The following is a 25,058-nucleotide window of genomic DNA, read 5'->3' on the forward strand; positions in this document are numbered from 1 at the left end:
TTTCCTTCTCCAGGGATCTGCCCGACCCAGGAGTCGAACCCGGGTTTCCCGCATTGTGGGCAGATTCTCTACCACTGAGCGACCGGGGAGGCCCAGTGACATTGTGTGTGGAGCCCGTGATAAGTCTGTTTGAATGACATCTTGCCTCGTGGAGGAAGCACCAGGCTTAAGGATGGGAGGTCTGCATGGCTGCGTGTGCTCCCGTGATGATAATATACTCCCCAAATAAACAAGGTCCTGCCGTACAGCAGAGGGAACTATACTCAACACCCTGAGATAAACCGTGAAGGGAAAGAGTGTGAAAAACCGTGTACACACACATATATGTGTAACTGAGCTACACTGCTGTCAGCAGAAATTAACACACCGTAAATCAGCTATACGTCAACAAAATAAAATACATATATTCCTCAAATGAAGTGTTTGGTTTCTGTCTCTCTGGCCAGCTCCTCTCTCCTGGGTGTTAAGAAAGACTCCAAGTGTGAGCTGCTCTGTGACCAGTTACACAGGAAACTTCGCTTTCTGAGCAGATCAACCACGGTTTTGTTACAACAATGAATAAAGCTCTGGGTAAGCCTTCTTTGCTTACAGCAAGGTCCATGTTTACAGAACGGAGTGGGGAGCTCAATGCTTTGGTTCTTTGGAGAACTGTTTGCTGTTACCCCTCCCGACACAGACATTTCCCAGCTCAGGGATTTACAGGCTGTTATCGAAGATGGCTCGTGGGTTATTACTGACGACGGCTCTGTCTCTTTGACAACCAGGCTTGTTGCCTGGCAACAATCTCCTTGTTGCTTTCATATCTCCCTTTATCTCTGTTCCTACATCTTCAGCAAATCTGTCCCTCTTCTGCTCCCTCCCACACAGAATAAAGTCCCTCCATCCTCCTGAGTTACCAGGCGGAAGAAGCAGAGTGGCAGAGCCGCGGGGCTTGATTCCGGGAGGCTGGGTGCTTCACTGCTGCAAGTGCATCTTGGCTCGGAAGCTGTGTGGGGAAAATTCCTGTTGACCTTTGAAGAGCCACTGGTGAGGCCAGCCACGGAGCACACGGTCGGCCCGGGACGGGAGGAGAGGGGAGGTTTGAGTTCGGGTTCAGGGTCACGAGCTGTGCGGGACTGGTCCAGGACTGGATTTCCCGGGGTGGGCAGGGGGCGCAGGAAGAGCGTAGTGCTTGGAGTTTCTGACACAGAGGACAAGGCACTTTTCCTTTCTCTAGTGGCAAAAAGTAAAAAACCTTGGCCGATTCTCAAGCAGCTGTCGTTCAGACCTGGAGCACTGACAGTACCCGAAGCAGGCTGGTCTGAGCCGAGGAGGAAGTCTGCTTGCCTGCAGCTTGTCCTGGGGGTCCCGGCTCCTCTGCCGGCAGACCCTCTGACTTAGGCTGAGAGTCTCCGGCTAAGCTACATCCGCGACCTTATAAAACCAGGTGCGCTTTAAAATAAAATGCTTGCTCCAGGAGGACCCGTCCTCAGGTACCACTGACTCCTAGCGGAGGTCAGCCATCACACCTTGGCGGGACTGGGGCTCTGCGGGCAAGCCTGGGCGGGGGCAGCCCATGAGCACCTGGGCTCTGGGGGACGAGCTGACGGTGGGCCCTCGTGGGTCTGCGCCTCCAGGGACGAGGACACTCGGGGGGACAGTGCCCTCCTCTGTCGTGCTTTGAGGCCTCAGTCACAAGCAGCCAAGGGCGCCCGCTGCTCCTCTCCTGTGTCTGCCCTCAGCCACGTACGCTTGCCTCCTCCCACACGCGTGTCTGTGTGTGTGCCCGTGTTCTCCGTCAGGGCTGGGCCCCCACCCCCAGGGGACGTGTGACGACATCTGAGGTTCAGAGCTGCCACGACTGCGGGGTGGGGGGGTGGAGGCACCAGGGCCTCGAGCGGGTGGAGGCCTGGAAGCGGGAACATCCTCCAGCGCACTGGGCGGCCCCGCGCCCAGCGCAACCTGACCTCGGGAGTCAACGACGCCTCGGTGGGAAACCCTCCTCTCCACGGAGGCAGGACCGTCCGTGTCCTGTCCTTGTTCCAGAATGCTGGTTTCTACGCCTGGACCCATGGAATCGCTTACCTCCATGCGCCCCGTGCACACGCCTCCTCCCCCCGAATCTTCTATGCGCACAGGACCTTCTCGCCTCTGCCCTTGACCCCTGCGCTTCCGTGAAGACTGAGCAGACCTTTCTCTGAACTACCACGGGGGACCCTGTCTTAAAGCTGCTAATGGCTCCTGGAAGGCAAAGACTCACTTCTTTCTTGTTTTGGTCCCTTCTTCAGATCCTCGTAATCCAACTACAGGACAGACCATGAGAACTGCTGTGATATCGAAGACGCTGTACCAGCCCAGCTGAGTGTAAAGCGGGGAAAGACCAATTCTGAGTGATAGACGTCCCCTAGGAGGTGGCATCGAGCCAGGCCTGCCCGTTACTAGCACATTCACTATTTGACATAAAGTATCAGCTCTTTCACAATTATTCGTACAAGTATTTTAGTTACGAGTACATTTGTCCTGCCGTAAGCTTAGCTTGGAAGCTCTCCCACTGCTTTCTATAGTCCCAGCCCTCACATGTTAAATCTGTTAGAGAATAAGTGAATGCGTACAATCAGGTACCCAGGTCCGGTGACCCCGAGGGGTTTAGACGGAGACGCGATGAGGGGGAGACTGGAGGGAGGTGGTCTCTGCTTCTTCCTTCTCCACTCGGCCCGAAGGTAGCCTCTCTGGGCCTTTCTCCAGCGAACCTGTCTCACCCGTAGAGACGCCGAGGGAACTCAATGATGTCGTGGGGACTTGAGTGCACAGTCAGGAGAGGAGGGAACTTCGTTAATTACGCACGTACTGGAAGGAGGCTGCTCTCAGGCCCTACTCTCCATAGACATAACCTACTGCTATTGTTTCAAGTACACTCCCCCTAATAACGTTTTTGCGTATCTATTTACAGCGTGTCGGAACTTCGTAGCTGTGTGGGCTCCTCTCTAGCTGCAGTGCTCAGATTCCCGTCGTGGCCACTTCCCTTGCTGCCGAGCGCGGGCTCAGGGGCAGGCTCAAGGCTTGAGGGGCCCGCGCCGAGCTGCCCCCCAGCACTTGGGATCTTCCCGGACCAGGGATCAAACCTGCGTCCCCTGCGTTGGCAGGCAGATTCTTAACCCCTGGGCCAGGGGAAGTCCCAGAGAAGTCCCCTGTTATTAACTTTTTTAATGTTCTAGTTTTTTGTTTGTTTCAGGTAGAAGTACTGTCAGGATAGGTACGTTAGGAAATGGCATCTGTTAGGTGGGTTAATGGAGAAAGCTCCGATAGGGCAAAAATCTATCAAGAACAACTGACTTTGGTTTTTTCTTCTCCCATCAAAGTCCAGTGTCTGCCCGAGGGCAGTGAGTGGCCCAGGATTACTGCTGGAACCAGACTGAATGACTCAGAAGTTCCTTCCCCATCCGATGATGCCTGTGAGAAAGCCAAGATTCTCTGCAGGTGATCTGATCTTAGGGCTGAAACAGAGCGTCACTGGCTCTGTGTATTTATTATGTTTTAATAACAAGGAAAAGGATCCCCAGCACTGAGCTGAGTCACAAGAAGGAGTGTCTGGTACACCTGGTGTCCAGAAGAAACTACACCTGGGCTGGTCCCAGCACACAAACACCACCACCACTTCTCATAATTCCAGGATCAGAAAGGAAAATCTTCTCTTTCAGTAGAAAGGGGCTTCCCTGGTGGCTCAGTGGTAAAGAATCCACTTGCCAATGCAGGAGACGAGGGTTTGATCCCTGGGTCAGAAAGACCCCCTGGAGGAGGGCATGGCAACCCACTCCAGTCTTCTTGCCTGGAGAATCCCATGGACAGAGGAGCCTGGCGAGCTACAGCCCATGGGGTCGCAAAGAGTTGGGCATGACTGAGTGACTGAACACCCTTGCAGAGGGGCCTTTCAAGGTCCGTAACAAACCCCTGTCTGGGTGCCAGGCCCTGGAGTCTTCACTGGGACTCCTCTCTGGCCCTTTAGCTCAGGTTTACGTGAAGAGACTGCGGGGCAGAGTGTGGATTTAGGGTGCCTGACTCCACACCCTGGGCCCCCCTCATGTTCTTCTGCTCCTCTGGGTGTCAGAGATCGGGACAGGGGTGGATGGGCCCCGGGGGCAGAAGGCCCTCGGCAAGAGGGGAGCAGCAGCCAGCGGGGAGATCTCAAAGAAAGACAAAGAAAGATGCTCCCAGCAGATGTCAGTGCTCCTGGACACACAGACGCTCTTCTTAGCTCCCATTTCAAAACAAACTTGGAGCTTTTTCAATAGGAAACTGGAAATCCCAAGTCACCAGTGATGGAGGGGTGGGGGGGCTGTCTCGAGAGCCTCCGTGCCCTCTGCCCCCGGAAGCCTGACGGCCTGACTCAGACTCCAGCCTCCATCCCGGCCTCGTCCCAGCCACCCGGCTCCTCGGCCCCCGCTGGCATCATGCGGGCTCTTGCTGCAAGGTTGCTGAAACCCAGTGTCACCTGGCTAAGACGGAAGGTGGCGGTTTCCTGGCAGCTGGGAGAGACGGCAGGGGTGCGGCTGGCTCCGGAAACCCCTGCACCGCAGCCCGAACATGCCCAGCCGCTGTCCTCGGGGCCAGCTGCCTCCTCTCCCGGCTCTCCACAGTCACACGGGGCGACTCGCCCAGAGGAGCCGAAACTGGAGGGGGCGCCCAGCAGGCCACTGCATGCAGTCTGCCCCTAGGCGGGGCCGGGTGGGGCCTGGAGGAAGCCCCCAGGAACCCCTCGGTCACACGCTGAGCATGCGGGGCAGGATGTTCCCACGGAAGGGGGTGGTCGGGTTGAGCACACCGAATTCTAGGCGTCCACCTGGCGTCACGACACCAAGGTGTCCCAGAGCCACTCGGGACGCCGTTTCTTAGCACGGGTCAGGCACAGACGTCCCGGGAGACCCTGGGATGGCAGGAGTCCTGGGAGCAGCCCCAAGACATGCTGGTCGCCGGGCTGGGCTCTGCTTCCTGGCTTCTCACAGGCCCTGAGGACCGCGTGCTGGCCGGAGGCCCGCCCGAGCGGCCCTGCCTCAGAGACCAAGCCGTGTCTGCGGCTTCCTGCGAGATCTGATGTCCACCCTGGAGAGGAGACCACGGAGAGGAGCTGGCCTCGGATCTTCCACGATTTCAACACACAGCTTCCTACCCCAGGAGCAGGGAGGCAGGGGCAGGCAGGCCAGAGAGTTTCCGCTTCAGCACCAAGAGGGCTTATCGTTGTTGTTGAGTCGCTCAGTCGTGTCCGACTCCTGTTTGACCCCATGGACTGTAGCCCGCCAGGCTCCTCTGTCCCTGGGATTCTCCAGGCAAGAAGACTGGAGTGGGTTGCCATTTCCTTCTCCAGGGGATCTTCCCAGCCCAGGGATCGAACCTGGGTATCCTGCATTGCAGGCGGATTCTTTACCACTGAGCCAGCCCCCTGGGACGCCCACCAAGCGGGCGGATGACAACAAACAGCAGAAATCCATCCATCCTGTGTTCTCAGGGCGGTTCTCCCACGTGGAGAAAAGAGGGTAAGAACATGGGGCCTCCCCGGTGGTCCAGGGGTTAAAAATCCCCCTTGCAATGCATGGGACGTGGGTTTGATCCCTGGTCAGGGAACTAAGATCCCACATGTCATGGGGGCAACTAAGCCCAAGCACTCCAAGTAGAGAAAAGCCTGAACGCCACAATGAAGGCCCTTGGTGCTGCAACTGAGTCAGATGAAGCCAAATAAATAAATAAAATAAAACTGCTAATTAAAAAGAAAAAGTAGACAATAGTTTGCCAGCTGGGTTCCATCCACGCCTGTGTGAACAACCAGCTAGTTAATGAAAAAATATTTCTTCCGCCATGTCCCGCCTCTGAAACCTGCCCATTGTCCCTCACATAGCCATGGATTAATGACAAGAAGAGTCCCTCACTTTTGGCAGCACCAGAAGTGAATAAAGTGCTTTCCCCTAAGTCATTTCATCTGATTTTCATAAGAAACTTCCAAAGTAAAAGTGGGCCCAGTAGCCTCTCTTAGCCTCACTTTTAAGCTGAGCAAACTTCAGCTCAAGGGAGTGCAGTGATTTGACAGAGACTGGAGGATGGCTTTGTCTCAAAACCTAGTTGTCCCATCATGGAAGGGGGCTGGAACTGCAAGGCTCACCAGCAAAACATGGAGTTTCCTGTAAGTGGTTTTTTGGTGTGAATTAAAATCGTACATGCTTTCAGAGGTCATCATAATCCACTCTCCATCAGGGGATGAGGACACTGAGGCTTGAGGACACTAATTCATACCCTGGGATCCCAGGAGCTGTCCAACTGACTCTCACCATTATGACTTTGAGCATGTTCATTGTACACTTATTTCACTTCATTAGAGTGTCGTGGACAGGTGACTTGCCATCAGTTTATTGCTTAAATAAAGACTACAAAGTGACCCAAGTCCTACTTCTAGAGCAGAAGCAGAAAGTTCACACCACATTGTAACTACACCTACCTACTACATCCTAACTACTCCCCAGGTGTCCCCAGCTCAGCCAGGGAACCACACCCCGAACCAGGGAAGGTTCGCACCTGCCCGTCGAGGACCAGTCTCCTCCTCAATGCCACCATCTTCTCCAGCCAGAAAACCAGCTAAACAAATGCTCGCTGAAGACCTCCCAGGAGCCAGGCATTGTGGGGTTACCACGTCATCACCACGGCTACCCTCAGAAGACTTTTCATCTGAAACCAAGAGGCCAGAACCTGGGCAGGACCAGCTGCTGGGCGTGATGTCAGCAGAGGGAGGCACGGTTTGTTCTAACTGGAGACAGGTCAGTTATGCCTTCACGTCTTTGCTGGATCTTGGGGCAATGTTTCAAACAATAGATTGTGGAAAAAACATAGGATTCTGACCCAAATGCTTTCTGCTTCAGGGAACGGTTGAGCGTTAGAAGGCCCCGTGTTATGTAACTTCCAGCTGGGTAATGAACCAGGCCAGCTGGGACCCTGCCGTTGCTCAAGCAGAGGCCGCCCGGACCCCAGCGCAACCCCTGGGGGGAAACCCAGCACCTTCCTCCAGAGCACGTGAATGCGGGCTTCTGATGCCCACGGTTAGGTGTGAGGTTTTCCATGCCCTCAGCCCCAGAGGAGGCTTCTTGTTTTCACAATACTCGCTTCCCTGGAGCGTAAGAGCGGGGAAGGGGTGGGCAGGCAGGAATTTGCGGGCTGCAGGCTGGAGGCCATGCATCTTGCTCCTTGGTCAGGAGCCAAGTCATTAAAACTCCTGGTTCTCAATGGAAGTCAAAAGTTCATCAAAATTGGCCAGGAGCACAGAAATCGAGTTGCTAGAAAAATCTGTCTTCCTCGGGCCTGGCTGGCCCAGTGGAACATCATGAGAACCAGCAAGACACCCTTTCCAATTCCGACTGTCAGTCAACCCTCCCATGGGCAGGTCTGGCCAGCACAACACACATGAGTCCATGTCCCGGTGGATGATTTCAACGAGCCCCACAGGGGAAAACCAGCAGCTGTGGTGGGAAGGGGCGAGAGAGGCAGGCAGGCTGGCCCAGGCAGCGCGGGGACTTGGGGCAGGCTGGTCGGCCTCCCAAGTCACTGAACGTGGTCAGAGCCAGCAGGAAGAGACACAGGAGTGCGCAGGAGGGAGGTAGCGGGGTGGGGGGAGACACCCTGCGTCCGGAAGAGCCTGCTGGCCACCGGAAACTGCTTTCTGGATTCTCGAAGTGTGGTCTGCAGGGGCCAGCAGAGAAAGCATCACCTGGGGACCTGCTAGAGATGGACCCCACCACAGCTGGACTGGACTGGAATTCTGGTTTCCAGTGGGCTCACGAGTCTGAGAACCATTGGCCAGGCGGCTGAGCACTCAGGCTGCCTGGGTTCCAAGCCCTCTCTGTGGCCCCGGGACAGTCACTCAGCCTCCCTGAGTCCCAAGTTCTGCTCTGGATTAAAAACAGATGCGGCTCAGATGGTCATTTGAGAAACAGACGATAAAGCACTTTCAACAACGCCGAACACACAGACGGCAGCAAGCCCATTTACGATTGTTGTTCAGTCGCTCGGTTGTGTCTGACTCTTTGCAACCCCATGGACTGCAGCACGCCAGGCTGCCCTGTCCCCCACCACCTCCCAGAGCTTGCTCAAACCCGTGTCCATCGAGTCGATGATGCCATCCAACCATCTCATCCTCTGTCGTCCCCTTTTCCTCCTGCCCTCAATTTTTCCCAGCATCAGGGTCTTTTCCAATGAGTCAGCTCTTCCCATCAGGTGGCCGAAGTATTGGAGCTTCAGCTTCAGCATCAGTCCTTCCAATGAACATTCAGGACTGATTTCCTTTAGGATGGACTGGCTGGATCTCCTTGCAGTCCAAGGGACTCTCAAGAGTCTTCTCCAACACCACAGTTCAAAAGCATCAATTCTTCGGTGCTCAGTCTTCTTTATGGTCCAACTCTCACATCCGTACATGACCCCTGGAAAAACCACAGCTTTGACTAGACGGACCTTCACAATGATTGACTAGCCAAAATTGTGTCAAGCGTCCCTGGAAGACCGTGACTGTCCCTGTCCCCAGACTGGCCTCCTTAAGGAAGTGACGTCCGAGCTGAGACCAGAAGAATCAGAAACGCCCGCAGCTCACCCTCATGACCTGCAGCTGTCGTGCATGGTTCTCAGCAGGTCTTCCCCGCCGCCATTAGGTGACAGTGTGACCCCCATCCCACGGATGAAGTGAGTGAAAACAAAGATGATGACCTTGACCAAGGTCACCCAGGGGAGAAGCGGTGTAGACAGATCTGGGTCCTGGCTCTTCACCACTGGGCGCAGGGGCTGAGGGCAGGGAGGGCGGGAGTGAGGTGGGAGTGCTGCTAGATGGGGGGGTTGGGGGGTGGGATGTGGTCCCGAGGACTGAAGGATGGGCTCCGTTTTTATCCTGAGAGCCGGGGGAGGACGCGGGTGGGGTGATCAGACCCCTCCCTGGGAGGGGGAGGGCCCAGGGCAGCACAGTCCGGGCTGGCGAAGGAGCTGCAGGAAGGGGCCTGGGGTGCAGACCACATCTCTGGTCCTCAGGAGCCCCGTGTTACAGCCTGCGTCTCACACGCAGCGCATGGCCCTGGACCGTGTGTGCAGCCACCAAGAGCCGCACAGACTGTTCCAGGACGTGGCCAACCTTGAGGCGAGGGAGGCAGACTCAGGAACAGGTGAGGTTGCCTCTGATTTTCTCACGCTCGCTGGGAAAAACACCCAGGGGGCAGAGACTAAGAAGCTGGCGGAGCTTACCGCTGAGAACTGACGTTAAACCGGGCTCATGTTATTTTTTTGCCTTGTGGTCTGTTTTGGTTTCGGCTGTATCCCCTCTGGTACCTTTTTGGCAAAGGTCACAATTACTTTTGTAATCAGACAAATAAATAATAAGTAACTGGCCTGTGGGGTTAACCACAGACACTCCAATGGTCCTGGCTGAGTGTGGTGGCCGCTGGGCTGAGCCTGGTGGAGGCTGCCTCCTGGTGGACACACACGCCAAGGACTGGCCTGGGCTGTGAGACAGCGGCACAAACATCTCAGTGACAGCTCATGGAGTCACTCATTTTGTCACACAACAAACGCACGCTCATCACCTTTTAAACACCAAGCATGATGGGAATATAAAACCCAACTTACATACTGTTTAAAATAATGGTGTTTATAACAAAATCACGTTTCGGAACAAGGCTTATGTCTGCTTTTGTTGGAGATGTGTTTTGTTTCCACCTTGGTCCTGCTCCTTGGACACCAGTAAGTTTGCTCCCAGTTGTTACGGAGAAGCGGGGTGGTTTTCTTGGTACATTTCCTGATTACAATTATAGTCCAGAAGCTACTGATTTTCACATATTGTTTACCTTGGGCCATCTCCCTGGACTGTTTCTCAAGGCACACAGTCAGGTAGAACGCTGCTGCTTCTGAGACGCAGTGACTGTATGTCTGGTCTGAGACGTGTCCGTTCCACCCCTGCCCCCGAACCTCCAGACCCCCCGGCTCCCCCGTGCTGCTCTTTAGCCGGGAGAGCCTGGCAGGTTCTGCCAGGGGGGCCCCGGCGGCTCGGGGGGGGGGGGCAGAAGGAGCGGCCAGGCACCCTCTCCCTGCCCCCCCAACTCCTGCCAGGACTCGCAGTGGAGGCTGGGTCCGCCCCCCACGCCCCCAGCTCATCCCCTGGTCTTCTCAGAGGTGCTGGCCGGCTCCCGCCGCCCTGGGCCCCTCCAGCCCCCTCCACTCCCCGCTGGGCCGTGAGACCCCACGGCTGGGAGCGGCGAGCTTTCCTTATCTAGAACACTAGTCAAGCCCGTCTCATTTCATTTCCTCCTGAGACCCTGCCCATCCTGCAGGAAAGGAGTCGTAAGCTGGAGAACAAGATGGGGCAGCACAACACGGGAGGCTGGGGAGAGGGTGGGCCCGCGGCCACGACTGGGCGGGTCCCAGGGGCAGCCAAGGACCCACCCTGTCTACACAGCGGGCATCCCCAGGGCTCCGATGGCGGTGCTTGCCCTCCCCTGCCCCAGGAGGCTCTCTGAACCAGACCCAGCAGAGCTGGGGGCCTGGTCCCTTCTCACACGGAGACCCGGGATGCAAACGCATGCTGCTGGGGGACGCTGGAGCGTGTGGCGCCCAGAACACAGGGGGCAGACGGTTCCCCACCCAGGGGAGGGCGGAAGTTCTCCGGGACTCTAACCGGCCCGAGAGGATAAGCCCTGCAGACTCTGGATGCCAGGTTCCAACAAATGGCTTCTGGAGGATCCGATCACACCCCTCCCGGACCCCACTCACATTCTGAGCTTCCAATCTGCCATCAAGCTGAACAGGAGCTTCTTACTGGGGTGACTGGACATCTGAGGAACAAGTGCTAGGAAAGACAGATGCCAAACGGACAGAAACCAGCGTGGAAGGGAAGAGTGCATACAGGGAGAAAATGAAAAACAAGTTTAACATCCAGGGAAGTAAGATAAGCAATCACAACACACATACAGGTTACAACCAAGAGAAAGGACAGAACAGAGGAGTGAGCTCTCGGAGATGTACGTGACGGTGGCAAAGATGAAAAATAAGCCCGAGGAACCCTTCCAGGGAGCAGAGCAAGAAGACAAAGGCCGGAAAACAAGGAGGAAAGATACATACACAAGGACTGGTTCAGGCGGGCGACCGAGGCTGTTCCAGGAGGAGGGACCGGAGGAGGTGGAGGTGAGGAAGACCCTCAGGCAAGAGCAGCACTCTGCAGGGACGCCTGACGCAGACCAAGGCCCCAGAGGGGCTGGGCGGTCCGGAGCGAGCCACAAGCTTTCTGTCCCGAAGATGTCCACCGTGGTCCTCGGTTTACTGGGTTACTACGAGAGCTCAGGTGAGCTGTCCACGCTGGCACGCAGAACACCCTCCGTCAACGCCAGCCACCGCCAGCTCCTCTTGCACACACGAGCCATACACAACCCGTCGCCAATGTGGCTGGCTCTGCCTGCAGGCACCCGCATCCCCAGGTGGGTCCTCACCGTCTCTGGCCCCCTGCACCTCCAGGGCCCTGCCTCCCTCCCGTCCCGGCTCAGGGCCGCAGCGCAGGTGGCCCAGGACGTGGCTCCTTTTTTAGAAACGCCGAGCAGAAGCCCAGTCTTCCAGAACCAAGGAGTCTCCGTGTCTGCCTGGCACTTCCCTGCCCAGGGCCGCCCCCACGGCCTGGCAGACCCCCCACCCCCGGCTATCGGGGCACCAGGCTCCTGCCCCGGACCCGCCCTGGCTCTGGATGAGGTCCGCTTGGCCGCCAGCATCTCAACCACACCTCCAGCCTGTCCACATCCACCCCGGGGCAAGGACGTCCTCCTCAGCACTTAGCGGAGGACTGCCATACTGAAACCTCTTTCTCCAGTTTCAACAGCACAGGATTTTGTCTGTCATTTCCCTAATGTTCCCAGCAAGAGCTCAGTGTGAGGCAGGCACTCCGTATTTATTGAATGAAAAAAACCGCCCCAGAACTCAGACCCAAGTGTCCAGTCTGAACGGGTCCCCCACACACTCAGTGAAATAAACCACGGCCAACTGCGACCCCAGGAAGACGCGCTCAGCCTGCAGAGGGGGGACGGGAAGGTGACTGGCCGGGACGCCCAACTTGGAGCTGCTTTTTCAATTTATTTGAAAAAACATTTTTTTAGGGTTTTCCCAGGCGACACTAGTGGTAAAGAAGCCAATACAAGAGACATAAAAGAGATGGGTGGGGGGTTTGATCCCTGGGTCCGAAAGATCCCCCAGAAAAGGAAATGGCAACCCACCCCAGTATTCTTGCCTGGGAAATCCCATGGACAGAGGAGCCGGTGAGCTACGGTCCTCGGAGTCACCACCAGACGGGACTCCGTGACAGGAGCATGCACACAGTGTAGGTTTTACTTGGCTGTGCTGGGTCTTCGCTGGGCATGTGGGATCCAGCTCCCTGACCTGGGGTTGAACCGGGGCCCCCTGCCTCGGCAGGGGGGAGTCTTAGCCACTGGACACCAGGGAAGTCCTCCGACCGAGAGCTTATTCCCGAACCATCGGGCAGGTCTGCAGGCGGAATCAGAGCAGAGCAGCCCAGGCTCTCAGGCGGTTCTGCTGCCCAGGCCTCCGTGCTCCTTAAAGCAACCGCAGGATGTGCTCACGTGAGCAGGCCGCGCACAGGATCCCGAGGTCAGAGGTGACACGCGGGGGAAGCAACAGCACCCAGGACGGGACGGGCCCCCCACGGGGCAGACCACCGGCTGACCAGCAGACGGGGTGCTCCCGGAGGACGGGCGCCCGATGGCTGGAGGGAGCCTGAGGGCTCAGCGAAGCGGAGCAGGACCCTGTGGTCCTTTCTCAGGTTCCGCCACCTGCCTTTGCAGAAAAACTTTAGACAAAGGGTAAGTCTGATCAGTGACGCGAGAGGACGCAGAAACAGAGGCAAACAGCAGCAGGTCAGGCAGGAAGCAGGGTCAGGGGCCTCGGGCTCCTCCTCCAGGGTCACAGACAGTATTCGGAGCCACATCCTGCGCTGAAACCTTCGCCAGGTGACGTCAGCTGCACGATGACCGGACTGGGGCCGTGACGTAAGCTGCCACGATTCCGAGAAATTGCCTCAAAGAAATGGGAACCAACCAACTCTGGAACTGAAGATCAACTGTACTTAAATCAATCACGATGATGTTTCAAAATCCTTAAAAATTTTTAAAGTGGATTTTCAATAGATACACAGACTTCTGAACTCTGTCACCTAGGGTCATTTTTCTGTGTTTACCCATCAGCATGTAACAGACAGATGTTGGAACCGCGGATCCCCGGTGGAAAACAGGCAAGAACTGCAGGGTACTTTGAAATAGTTTTATTGGCTCATAAGACCTTTGCATATAAAAAAAATACCCAAAACACTATGCAGTATTAAACCACAATTACATTTTTTTTTTTACCAATTTGAAACTACCCAGAATAAACATTTTTTAAAGCAAAAGAAACCTACAGAACTAAACTTTGAAATGACATTATGACTTAAATACTATGACAAAATAGATACCTCCTCATAACGTGAATCCATTGCACGAAGCTGCCAGAACGTTTCATGAGCATAACGTCGCACAGGGCGCAAACGAACACGTCACGTCACACATGTAGCCGCAGCAGCTGTGCCCCCGCCTCAGGAACGCTCCGTCTCTGGCACGAAAGGCGGGCCCAGGACAGCCTCCGCCAGGCCCCCGCCCCGGCAACCCAGGGCCTCCTCCCCGGCACGCGGCCGCCTCCGTCAGCACCGCCGCTGCTTGAAGAAGTCCACGCCCCGCAGCTCCTGGGGCAGGTACTCCTGCTCCACCGGCTCGCTGTAGGCGGGGTTGTACTTGTAGCCCTGGCCGTAGCCCAGGTCCTTCATCAGCCTGGTGGGCGCGTTGCGCAGATGCAGAGGCACGGGGGGCAGCGGCCCCTGGTGGCCCCGCAGGCAGGCCTTGACGTTGCTGTAGGCGCTGTACACCTCCACCGACTTTGGGGCCCGTGCCAGGTAGACGACGCACTGGGCCAGGAGGACCTGCGCGGGGTCGGGGTGGGGGGGCGCCGCCGGGTTAACTCTGGGAGACCCCGACCCCCGCCCCCGCTGACCTCCCACGGGGCCCACAGTCTGGGTAATCACGACAGGGAGGAGGCAGTCCTGCACGAGGCGAGGCTAAACCGGACCGGTGCTTTTCTTTTAAAACTGAAACTTTTTATCATATGAAATTCTTCTTAAAACCCCAACGTATAAAGCTAGGCAGGAGCTGCTCTATCTGTGGGTGAACTTGCAGAGACGTCCTGCTCAGCTCCCCTGACGCTCCTGCCCCCAAGAAACCCTGAACGCCTCCGAGGACCAGCGTCTAAGCTCCCAGACGGGCGTCAGAGAGCCAGGCAGCCTCCTCCGCGGTCCAGGCCCAAGGAGGCGCCATCTGAAGGGGCCTTACCTCGCACTCGGGCATGCCTATGAAGTGACAGCCTTGGTAGGCGGCGACTGCTTGTGTCAACGCGGACGGGTCGGCCAGGCCTGCCACACACACGAACAGGGGCGAGTTAAGTCCCAGTGCCCATCCCTGTGCCGACCCCCACCGCCTGCAGACTCTAACCGAGGAATCACTCAGCAAAATCTGATCTTGGCTGACTGCAGAGGTGTGCGCGGGGTGGTTACTGCGCAGGGTCAAGAACTGTTTCCTTGGAGATAAAAGCTCTACATCTAGTAGGAAAAACAGGAGACCACGTGCAATACACGCAAGGAGCAGAGGCCATGAAGACCGTCACGAGGCTGGACACGCTGAAAGCGGAGCACTTACTGACCCCAAAGAAAGCTACGGCTCTGCGGTCGTCTCCTTTAAACTGGGCCTGGAATCCTCCCTTGCTACTAATACCTTGGGAGCTGTCTGATGAAAACCAGAACATCTGACTGCAAAGCAAAATTAAAACGCTGCTTTCATTTAAACACGGGCACCTCAGAGAGATCCTGGGCCTGTTCTACACCACTGCAGTAACGCCAAAACCGCGAATAACGGGGAAACCGCGACAAAGCAAGCTGCACCGATTTTCTGGTCCCCGGCGTGTACTGAGCTCATGCTGACAGAACACTATCAGCAAGGGTCGTGTCTAAGACACTGCACCGCTCAACAGGCCAACCGTCACCCGAGCCTGGAGGGAGTCAACCTCTTTGTAGTAGTGACATCAAAGAGGACTTGTCGCAGACCTCCAGAGCAAAAATAGAGCAGAGATCAGAGTGTGAATGCGACAAGAATCACCCAAGGGCGACACGGGGACACCACGTGAGCAACTGCCGCTGGGAGAACGGCGCTGACAGGGCCGTGACACGGGGTCCCAGGGACCCCACGGCCACAGAGGCCCGAGCTGTGAAGGCGGGCTGCACTCCCGCGGGGTCACTACCAAGGGCCGCGGGGACCCGTGACTCGGAGCCAGACGCCCAGAAACAGATGACTGCCTCCACCGAGTCCTCTCCCCGCCCGCCCAGGGCTCACCGGGGCCCTGCCCCGCCCGAGGCCCCGCCCAGGACACTCCCCGGGCCCCGCCCCGCCCGAGGCCCCGCCCCGCGCCGTCACTCACCCACGTCCTCGCTGGCGAACCTCACGAGCCGCCGCGCCACGTAGAGCGGGTCCTCGCCGCCCTCCAGCATGCGGCCCAGCCAGTAGAGCGCGGCGCTGGCGTCGGAGCCCCGCATGGACTTGTGCAGCGCCGAGATGCAGTTGTAGTGCTCCTCCCCTGCACGCAGAGCCCGGCTCAGCCCCGCGCCCGCCGCACCGCAGGCCTCTCCTGCTGACCCCAGGGAAGGCCGAGCCAGCGAGGGACCTAGGAGGGCCTGAGCACGGGGAGCTCCGACACCGCCCTCACCCAGCCCCGCGGAGGGGCAAAGCTGCCGTAGTGGGGCGCGGGGCTGGGGCGACGGTGCTGAACCCCGCCTGCCGCAGAGGGCCTCGGCCTCACGCTTCACCGGGTCCACGGTGAAGGCAGCACGGTGGAGACCCCACTTCCTTCCAAAGGGGTGGAAATCCGACTCCAGCACGACCGCCCAAAATCACACACACCCTCGTCTACAGGGGACTCTTCATCACCCACGTCTTTGGTAAAGACACGCAAATGTGCTGTGCTTATGTTTACTATTCCAGCTCAGGGATTTAACAGGAGCTGATGTCAGATTCGCTATCTGTAAATATGGTTTTATGAAAACAGATAAATGCACATGGCAAAATGCACTTTTAAAAAAACTAGCACAGAATAAAAGCATCAATTTCTACCTAAGCTTAATTTTTAATTGTGCCTTTAAGAATTAAAGTGAAAGTCGCTCAGTCGTGTCCAACTCTTCGCGACCCCTTGGACTATACAGTCCATGGGATTCTCCAGGCCAGAATACTGGAGTGGGTAGCCTTTCCCTTCTCCAGGGGACCTTTCCTAACCCAGGGATTGAACCCAGGTCTCCCCCATTGCGGGCAGATTCTTTACCAGCTGAGCCATAAGGGAATTAAGGATTTTAACTCTCATTAAAGAACTCCAATTGAACCAAGCTACTTAAACTAAACACACACCCGAGTTCCGGCGGCGTTTCCACACCAGCTGTCAGCCCCCGAGTCAGGAAGCAGAGCTGTGGGCGGAGCTGCCCGGGGGGGCGGGGCCTCTGCAGCCTGCGTGGAGCTGGGGGCGGGGGCGGGGGGGGGTCACTCACCTGCCCGGTCATACAGGATGTGTGAGCGCTGCAGGCCCTCCTTCACGTCGCTCTCTGTGACCAGCACGCGGCTCGGGGGGTAGCTCTGCCCGCCCTTCTTCCCAAAGGTCTTGCGGGCGCTCAGCCGGGCCAGCACTGCCAGCTGCAGCCCGTTCAGCCCGGCCCGCGCGTCCCCATCACTCAGGTGGGCCAGTGTGTCCACTGCCTTGTCCTCGATGAACACCGAGGGCCTGCAACACCACCACCGTGTCACACCCTGGACACACCCTCCTGCAGCATGCTGTGCCTCTCATCCCCACAAGGTCACTACCGAGGCCCCCCGAGGCTCAAGCTTCCGCCTGGGCCCCAAACCCTGGTGTTGGGGCGGGTCTGTGCTGTTATGTGGCCAGCATTAGCAAGGCTGAGCAAAGCCTCGCCCTTGAGTCCCAAGGTTATTTCACCTGACGTTTGGTCCTTTTTCACCTGACATTCAGCCCTCTCCATCTCCAGGTTCCACATGCACGAATTCAACCTGCCTCGGACGTAACGTATTAGGGGAAAAATTCCAGATAGTTCTAAAAAGCACAGCTTGAGTCTGCTGCACACTGACCACCACTCACAAAGCATTAGAGCACGTCCAACAACTACACGTGGTTTATTTACATCCTGTTAGGTGTGATGAGTTGCCTAGAGACAACGTCACGTACATGGGAGGATGTGCTCTGGGTCCTATGCAAACATCAGGTTGTAAGAAAAGGGGCCTGCGTGTCCGCCAGCCTCAGATTCTGGTGTCCACGGGGGTGGGGGGGCTCTGGATCCAATGCCCTGCAGACTCTGAGGGACAACTCTATAGGCACGCGTCCTTCACTTGACAGACAAGCCTGTCCCCAGTCCCTTGGCGCTGGCCTGGGGCACGTGGCCAAGGGGGCACTGACCACGTGTGGGCCTTTGTCAAGAAGGTCTAACTGTGACTCCTTTTCGAGTCTAACTGAGCAACTTTTCCTATTCTGTCTAGTTAGACAAGATATCCAAAACTTAGCTATGTAGAGGGGTCTTATTCTTTGTGGCTAGCTATATACATACAAAGCAAAATATAATGGTTCAAAGTTACAGCTCAGCCATGTCCCTGCCAACCTTCAGCTGGAAATGTCACAGCAATTAATAAATCGACGCAGATGATCTGAAGCAGCTATTTGGAGAACAACCCCAAAGGCCCCACCGGCCTGGGCGGGGAGTGCTCACTGAGGGTGCCCGCCTAGCTGGGGGGACAGCCTTGAGGATCCCAGGCTACACTTGCCCCCGAAGGCCCATCTCATGGATGCCGTGTCTCCAGAGCCAAGCATCCCAGCTGCCTCTCTGCCCCCAGGAGTCAGCTCACAACAGACGGCTCTCCCATCGGCCCGTCCGCCCCTCCTGACCAGACATAACACACACCGAGACCACAGCACTGGCTCTTTGTAAAGCTGACAGCCACTTCCAAAGGGAATTCTTGATGATACGGAAAAACACTAGTCGACCCACACAAAAGATAAAAGATGCTGCGGGGGGCCAGATGCAGAGGAGGTGCGGTAGCTCGGGGGAGCCGCGGGGGAGGGCAGCCTTGCTGACGGCACATCTGCGTGTCTCTGTGCATATGTGTGTATATGTGTGTGTCTGTGTTTATAAGTGTGTCTCTGTGTGATGTATATGTGTCTGTATAAGTGTGTATGTGTGTGTCGGTGTGTTTAACTGCGTGTGTTTATGTGCATAACTGCATATGTCTAAGTGTCTGTGTATGTGCATAAGCGTGTGTGTATGTGTAAGTGTGCATGTATATGTGTATATGTGTCGGTGTGTTGATGTGCCTGTCTGCAAGTGTATATATGTGTGTCTGTACAGGTGTGTATTTGTGTCTCTGTGTGTGATGTGTGTATATGTGTGTCTGTATAAGTGTATATGTGTGTGTAAGTGCATGTGTTTTAAGTGCATGTGTGTCTGTGTGTATAAGTGTGTGTCTGTGTATAAGCGTGTATATACATGTGTACAAGTGTGCATGTATATGCGCACATCTGTATGTATGTGTGTGTGATGTATGTCTGCACAAGTGTGTGTATGTGTGTGTCTGTGTGTAACTGTGTCTGCACAAGTGTGTGTATGTGTGTTAGTCTGTGTGTGTGTGTGTGGGGCGGGCAGACCCACACGGCCTCAACAGCTCGCCCCAGAACTAGTGACCCTGACGGCCTTTCTCCTCAGAGCCACCGGCAGCAGAGCGCCCGCAGGACCACGTGTCGGGGGAGCGTGGGGCTGGAGGCCTGAGCCAGTGTCGCGGGGCCGCCCTCCGGAGGTGATCATCTCCACCCCCGACGCTGGGGCCACAGGACGGGGTCCTCAACCTGCAGGGCCTGGCAGACAGGCCCCACTTCTGCACACCGAGTGGACCGACTTCAGCTTCCCCGCAGCCTCAGGAGGGAACGTGTATTTTTAAAAACTGAGACAGATGGGACGTACACAAGAGAACACACCACAAACCCTTATCCGCAGCACCCGAGCGCTGGCTGGGCCCGCTCTGCGAACCACCCACCCACTAACCACTCACCTCACTGAGCTGGGGGCGGGCCTGGGGCAGGCAGAAGCTTCACAACACCCAGTACGTGTCTATCCTGTGACCATCCACTCAAGCTTTGAAAACAAAACTGGGTCACATCATACAGAGTCTGCAACCTTCATAATAAAACGCTATTTTGAAAAGCAAGCCAGGTACTCAGAACTCTCAGTATTGTCTTTTTACCAAACAGGCAACTCGGGAACTGTCAGCACCAGACAAAGGGGTGGATCACTGCCGCTGTGCCACCATCGGGTCAGTGCCGGGGGCACAGACCGCCCTTGTGGCTGCGCCGGGCACCCCCGGGGCAGGACGTGGGCAGAGGACAGGGGTACAGGCGGTCTCAGAGCCCAGTCCTCACGGACGGGCGGTGAGCGGGCCTCGTTCGTGACAACAGAGGCCAATGAGTAGGCTGCGAGAAAGCCTTTAGAGACAGGTGAGTTTTCCACAGCTGGAAAATGCAATCCTCCCCTCAGTGTTTGAAGTCCGCTCTGTTCCACTGTCATCCCTTCCATCAGGTTGGAGTCACGGGCATGGGGTGAGTTCACCTGGTCTCCCACGGCTCCTCATTCCCTCTTTCACACGAGCCACACTCCAGGATTGCCCCCGTCCAAACTCAGTCTTTCTAAACACAGATGTGTTGCAGTAATAAAAAGGCCTGCTCTGGACGGTCACGAGGCAAGTCTCCGAATGGGAACTGACTGCCAAAAACAACGCTGCAGAGCTTCCAGCCTGTAGCCAGTTCCTCCAAACCCCGCTGACACCACGCGGGGCCTCAAGAGGAGGAAATACCCTGAGACCCCTCGAGGCCTCAGGCGAGGGCGAGGAGGGGCGCTCAGGTCCAGGACAGACAGGGAGGTGTGCAGGGACCTCAGCAACCAGCACCCAAAGCAGAGTGCACTCTTGAGTCCGGAGATAGTGACGTGCTTTCACGACTGACGCTTCAACGACCGATGCCCGCGGGGCCCTCTCGGCTCCTCAGCCCCTGCGTGGGTGGCTTGACCCTCAAGCCATGTGACCTGGCCGAAGGGGGTCCCTGTCCAGGCTTTCCAGTGCCCTAGGTAATTCCTCCTGCATCTGGGGCAGGAGCAGGCGGCAGAGGTGTGCTTCTAACACAAATAAGGGAAGAGCCCTGCCCCACGTAAGGCAATCGATGGCCCATGATACACACGCCGCGTGTGAGCAGACTCACGCGCCTCTCACAACACAGAGACATCACCCGGAGGAAACAGACAGCCTTGAAGGCATCATCTTCAGTTACAATTTCTTTCCTTTCGTGGAATTGAGTCTCTGACTTCCAGAGTGTACAACAATCACCCTAAAAACACTTGAAAAAGTTTACAGTAACGTTTACACTAATTCTTAATCAATGTTTTACAGAAAAAAAAAAAAAAAAAAAAAACTGCAGGAAAAAGAAAATTGGAATCTGAGTATAAACTTCAAAAGATTCATGACATAAGTTTCTCCTATGAAGAAAATAATCAAAAAAGCCTCTCTAGGTTTTGCGAGCCTTAATAAAAAGGTGTGCAAGGAAAAGCCCGGAATCTGTTGGCACCAAGGCAAACACCTGAGAACTAGAGTCGGGGCCAGGCGGTTAGTCAGAGCCGGAGGAGCTTTGGGGACACCCAGGATGGGTGGTCTCTCCACCTGCAGAGACAGGGCAGCCCTTTGCAGGCCAGCACCACATGCGCCCATCCTGCCCTCCAGCCCAGCCAGGTGCCCCCCCAACCTGGAGCCAGAGCTGCTTACTCGGAGCTGCTGTTGCCGCCATGGCTCAGAGGGTCGGCAGGGCGGCTGGAGTCCAGCACTTGGATCCCCAGGGAGTTGACGGCCCGCATTAGGATGGTCACCATGGCCTCCACGGGGAGCTTCTCGAGCACGATGACTCGGCAGCGGCTCAGGAGAGCAGCATTGACCTGGAAGGAGGGGTTCTCCGTGGTCGCCCCGATCAGGGTGATGGTCCCACACTCCACATGGGGAAGGAACGTGTCCTGATCAGGAAGGAAAACAGAAGACGCTGACCCCAGTCGACAGCCTGCAGGATCCAGGGTGAGCCGGCTATTCCTTCTTTTCCTAATCCCAAGTTCAGGATCCGATCAGCAACTTAAGCTGTCCACTTGTCCTGATGTTTCAATTACAAATGCCTGAAACTTGGAAACTTGACCCAAAGTACTTTTTCTCATATCAACAGCCCTGGGATATACCTACAATTTCATTTATCAGACAGAGGAAGCATTTTCTGGCCACCAAAAAAATGCTAAGGAAAAGTGAGGGTAACAGGCGTGAAGGAGAAGGGCGGAGGGCCTGGGCTCCTGGAGATCACCACCACCCCTACCCTGAGCCTGTGTGCAGTGGCCGCACAGGCTTCACACTCAAGTCCACACCCACAAGGACCAGAAGGAAACGGAAGGAAGAGCACAAACCTGCTGAGACTTATTGAACCGATGAATCTCGTCAATAAAAAGGATGGTTTTCCTCTTGAAAAATCTCTTCTCGTTCTGAGCTTGTTTGATGACATCCCGCACATCGGTTGTCTTGGCGCTGGTTGCTGACAACGTCACGAACCTGATGCTGTGCTTCTTGCTGTTGTTGGCTATGATGTGGGCCAGCGTGGTCTGCGAAAAGACAGAGGACGGGAGCTGTGAGACGGAGGGACGGGCACCAGCACCTACCAGAGGCCTGGACACTGGTGCGCTCGGCAGCAGAGAACCATCTGCAACAGCCCAGCGCGTCTTCACACATTAAAAAAACGCTACACATGAAGCAGGAAAAGCAGCTGAAAGTTCAGCTAATTCTGACCTCCTCTCCTTCATGTCTAACTCCACTGATGCCTTTCGGGGGACACTAAGATCTCCACAATCTCTGGAAAGAGCTGCTGAATGGACGCAGCAGAGCCTGGTGGTAGATGCTACCTCACCCAGCCAAGAGAGCAGCAACACCAACCAGCGAGGTGCAGACCCACAGCCCGAAGCTCGCAGGCAGCGCAAAAGAGAACCAGCACTTGAACTGGGAGATCAACGGTGACCTTAAACCAGCACGTGCAACCGTCCGTTGTGGATGGAGTGAGGCAGCAGCAATGCCTCCATCAATGCTTCCCAGGAAGCAAAGAATTCCAAAGAAAAGTGCTGCTCGGCAGCTGGCACCTACTGGGGGCTGCATACACACGCACACGCTCTCATTAAGTTTATTATTACTGTCGGCATCGAAGTGCAACAGTAAGGATGGGGGTGAAGAGGGGCAAATACGCCCCAGAATGAGTGGCAAGGGGGCATTTTATTTTCTGAAGGTCACATGGCCCCATCAGACACTGCGGCTGCTCCTCAGCCAGACCCAGCCCAGAGGCCACACATGCCTGGCTTGTGACCGGTCAGCCACCTTTGCACTGACCAGCCTAGCACACTGCCTTTCCGGCCGCGCATCCTCTGTGAGTGCGCCCTGCTCACTGCCCCAAGGACGTTCTTTTTCTTCTCTGCCTCTTCCTCCTCTTCCATCTGATTAACCGTTCTGACCATCTTAAGTAAAGAGTTCTCGGGAATCAGTAAGGATGCTACTGTATAGTACCATGCTATCTGGGTTAAATCTGACAGTTCCTGACCAAAGGAAAGCACAAAACAAGCAAGACACATAAACAGACAATAAAGCTGGAAAGAAGAACCAAAGAAACACCATCAAGGTGTCTGAGCCTCACAGCTCTGAGCTCCTCTACACCCAATCCTGGGCTCTACTTTCCACTCTGTGGTGCTTTCTCCCTTTTCCAGCAGATAAAATGTATATATTTAAGCACCGCTTGGCTCTCTCATTTTTCAGTCTTAACACCTGCCTCCTTTAGACTGCTGCTCAAGTGTTCTTCCAATGCTCGGTTCTCTAGATTCCAGCATCCTAAGTGCCCACCTCTGGGCTTGTGCTAATTCCTAAGAAAGCACTGGACACCAAGACGCACCCAGTTTCTTCTCTATAAAGGACAAGGCATCGTAAGAAACTATGGAAAACAGCGGATGAAAGCGACTTGCAAAGGGAAGGAGTTCTCAGGTCAGCCCTGTTAAGTACAGTTTCAAGGTTTGATAAAGAACTGTTTGCAAGAACAAAACAAATGAACAAGAAACCCAACATCTAAACAGAAGGAAGCACAACAGAAATTTAAAATTTTTTGCATTCCGCGCCCCCTCTCCATACTGAATGGACACACTCCCGAATGGGAAACTGCTCCAGGCCACCTGTCTTTTCCCCGAGAATCGGGCTACTAACAGCCGGGGGTGCGGGCGGGTCGGGACGCCTCGGGGGCGCTGATCGGACCCCCCCATCTCCCCTCGCAGAGGGCCGGGACGGTGCGCTGACCTTGCCGCAGCCCGGTGGCCCCCACAGGATGAGCGAGGGCACCTCACTGGCCTCGAGCAGCGAGCGCAGCAGCGTCTCGGGCCCCACGGCGCGGCCCTGCCCCACGAAGTCCTGCAGCGCGTCGGGGCGCATGGTGTCGGCCAGCGGCTTCCCCTCCAGCAGCTGCCGCACCTCCTCAGCCGCCGGCGCGCGCGGGCGGCCCCCTGGGGCCCCGAATGCGGCGGCACCCGCGCCCGCATCCCAGCGGCCCGCGTCGTCCTCGCCGTCCGCGTCGCCCGCCGCCTCCTCCTCTTCCGGCGCCTCGGCCTCGCCCCAGCTCCGCGGGGACGCGCCACCAGCCGCCGCCGCCGCCGGCCGCGGCCCCGCGCCCTTGCCGCCCGGGCTGCCGGGCCGCGCGCCCGGGAAGTCAGGCAGCAGGCGCGCGCCGCTGGGCGTGGGCGGCGCGTCGTCGCTCTCGCGGCCCTCGCTCTCGCCGCCGTCGTCCGGCTCCTCCGCCTCGCCCTCGCTGCTCTCGGCCGCCGTCGGTGTGGCCGGCTGCTTGAGCGCCGAGCTCTCGGACGGCCGGCGCCGCTTGGCGCGGGGTTGCGCGGGCTCCGCTAGGCCCGCCGGGTGCAGCAGCAGGCAGCGGTCCAGGTGCGCGTTGATGTGCGCGGCGGGCATAGCCTGCTGGCACACGGGGCACTGCACCCGGTGCAGCTGCGCCAGCAGCGGGTCGTCCTCCGGCCCGCTCACCTCCATGGCGGCCGCCGCGCTAGGCCCCGCGCCGCGCGCCCCCGGCTCCGGGAGGCGGCAGGACGCGCGCGGCCCGGCGCAGAGCGCCGCTCAGGCCTCACGTCCCGGCCGCCCGCGTCGGCCCGCCCTCTGCCCGTCGCCCCGCCGCCTCGCGCGGCGCGCCGGGAAGCGGAGTCCGCGGTAGCCCGCACGGCCGCCGCCGGCGCCGGCTCGCACGGCCCGACGGGAAACGTAGTCCGCGGCCGCTCGGCGGCTGAGGCGCGCCCTTTTCCGGCCGGCGCCGGCGCCTCGCACGGCCTGCCGGGAAACGTAGTTCGCGGAGGCCCGGCGGGTTGCCGCGCGTCTCTTTCCGGTCGGCGCCGAGGGAGGCTGGCAGGCTGCGCATGCGCAAACCCACCCGCGGGCGGGACTCCAGAGCGATGGGACCTGCGCCGCGGCTGCGCGAGGGGCGTGGCTTTGCGTGCGGTAGGGGGCGGTAGGGGGCGGTTGGGGGCGGAGGGCGGAGTCAGAGGGCGGGGAAGTGGGGTAACGGTGGACGCCGTCGGAATGCTGGTCAGGGACGGGTCCCACGCAGTCCGAAGGGTCACCCACAGTGGCGGCCGGAGACACACGTCTAGCACCGTTCTCCCCAGACTGTTGGCCTTTTACCCCAATCGAGTGGTGTCTCACGGCCGCTTCGCAGTTAAACGTTAGGAATGCGCGGGCATCTCCTGGCGCCGGCGGACGAGCGACGTCGGGTTGGGACCCGCTAATCTCTGGCCTGTGGGCGAAGGGATGGCCTCT

General features: G+C 57.2%; 1 protein-coding gene and 1 long non-coding RNA gene across 4 annotated transcripts; one reads left to right on the plus strand and one right to left on the minus strand.

Annotated features, from left to right (window-relative positions):
* Nucleotides 1-872: 872 nt before the first annotated feature.
* LOC133059957 (uncharacterized) lies at nt 873-8,773 on the plus strand. Of its 3 annotated transcripts, XR_009693670.1 has the most exons (6): nt 873-1,026; nt 1,217-1,426; nt 2,268-3,456; nt 5,386-5,507; nt 6,486-6,776; nt 6,879-8,773. It is a non-coding gene; the product is annotated as an uncharacterized LOC133059957 (long non-coding RNA). The 3 variants fall into 3 exon arrangements; XR_009693669.1 differs by having other exon boundaries at nt 2,268-5,507; XR_009693671.1 differs by having other exon boundaries at nt 2,268-5,507; nt 6,586-6,776.
* A 4,512-nt stretch (nt 8,774-13,285) lies between these two features.
* On the minus strand, nt 13,286-24,296 carry WRNIP1 (WRN helicase interacting protein 1). Its single transcript, XM_061147747.1, has 7 exons — nt 23,544-24,296; nt 21,632-21,823; nt 20,958-21,199; nt 16,649-16,878; nt 15,535-15,690; nt 14,397-14,476; nt 13,286-13,990 (listed from the first exon to the last, which is right to left on the minus strand). Exons 1-7 carry the CDS (start codon nt 24,279-24,281, stop codon nt 13,715-13,717), a joined length of 1,914 nt encoding a protein of 637 aa, XP_061003730.1. The 5' UTR covers nt 24,282-24,296; the 3' UTR covers nt 13,286-13,714.
* Between the last annotated feature and the right edge of the window lie 762 nt (nt 24,297-25,058).

This window comes from Dama dama, chromosome 7 (assembly GCF_033118175.1).
Source record: "Dama dama isolate Ldn47 chromosome 7, ASM3311817v1, whole genome shotgun sequence".
NCBI classification, from domain to species: Eukaryota; Metazoa; Chordata; class Mammalia; order Artiodactyla; family Cervidae; genus Dama; species Dama dama.

What these genes read in the sequence shown, in the direction of transcription:
- WRNIP1 (XM_061147747.1), bottom strand. Translation starts at nt 24,281, where the DNA reads ATGGAGGTGAGCGGGCCGGAGGACGACCCGCTGCTGGCGCAGCTGCAC. An exon ending in GGCCACCGGGCTGCGGCAAG is followed by an intron (nt 21,824 to 23,543) that starts GTCAGCGCACCG and finishes GTCTTTTCGCAG; the next exon opens with ACCACGCTGGCCCACATCAT. An exon ending in TAGGCATGCCCGAGTGCGAG is followed by an intron (nt 13,991 to 14,396) that starts GTAAGGCCCCTT and finishes GACCCCGCGCAG; the next exon opens with GTCCTCCTGGCCCAGTGCGT.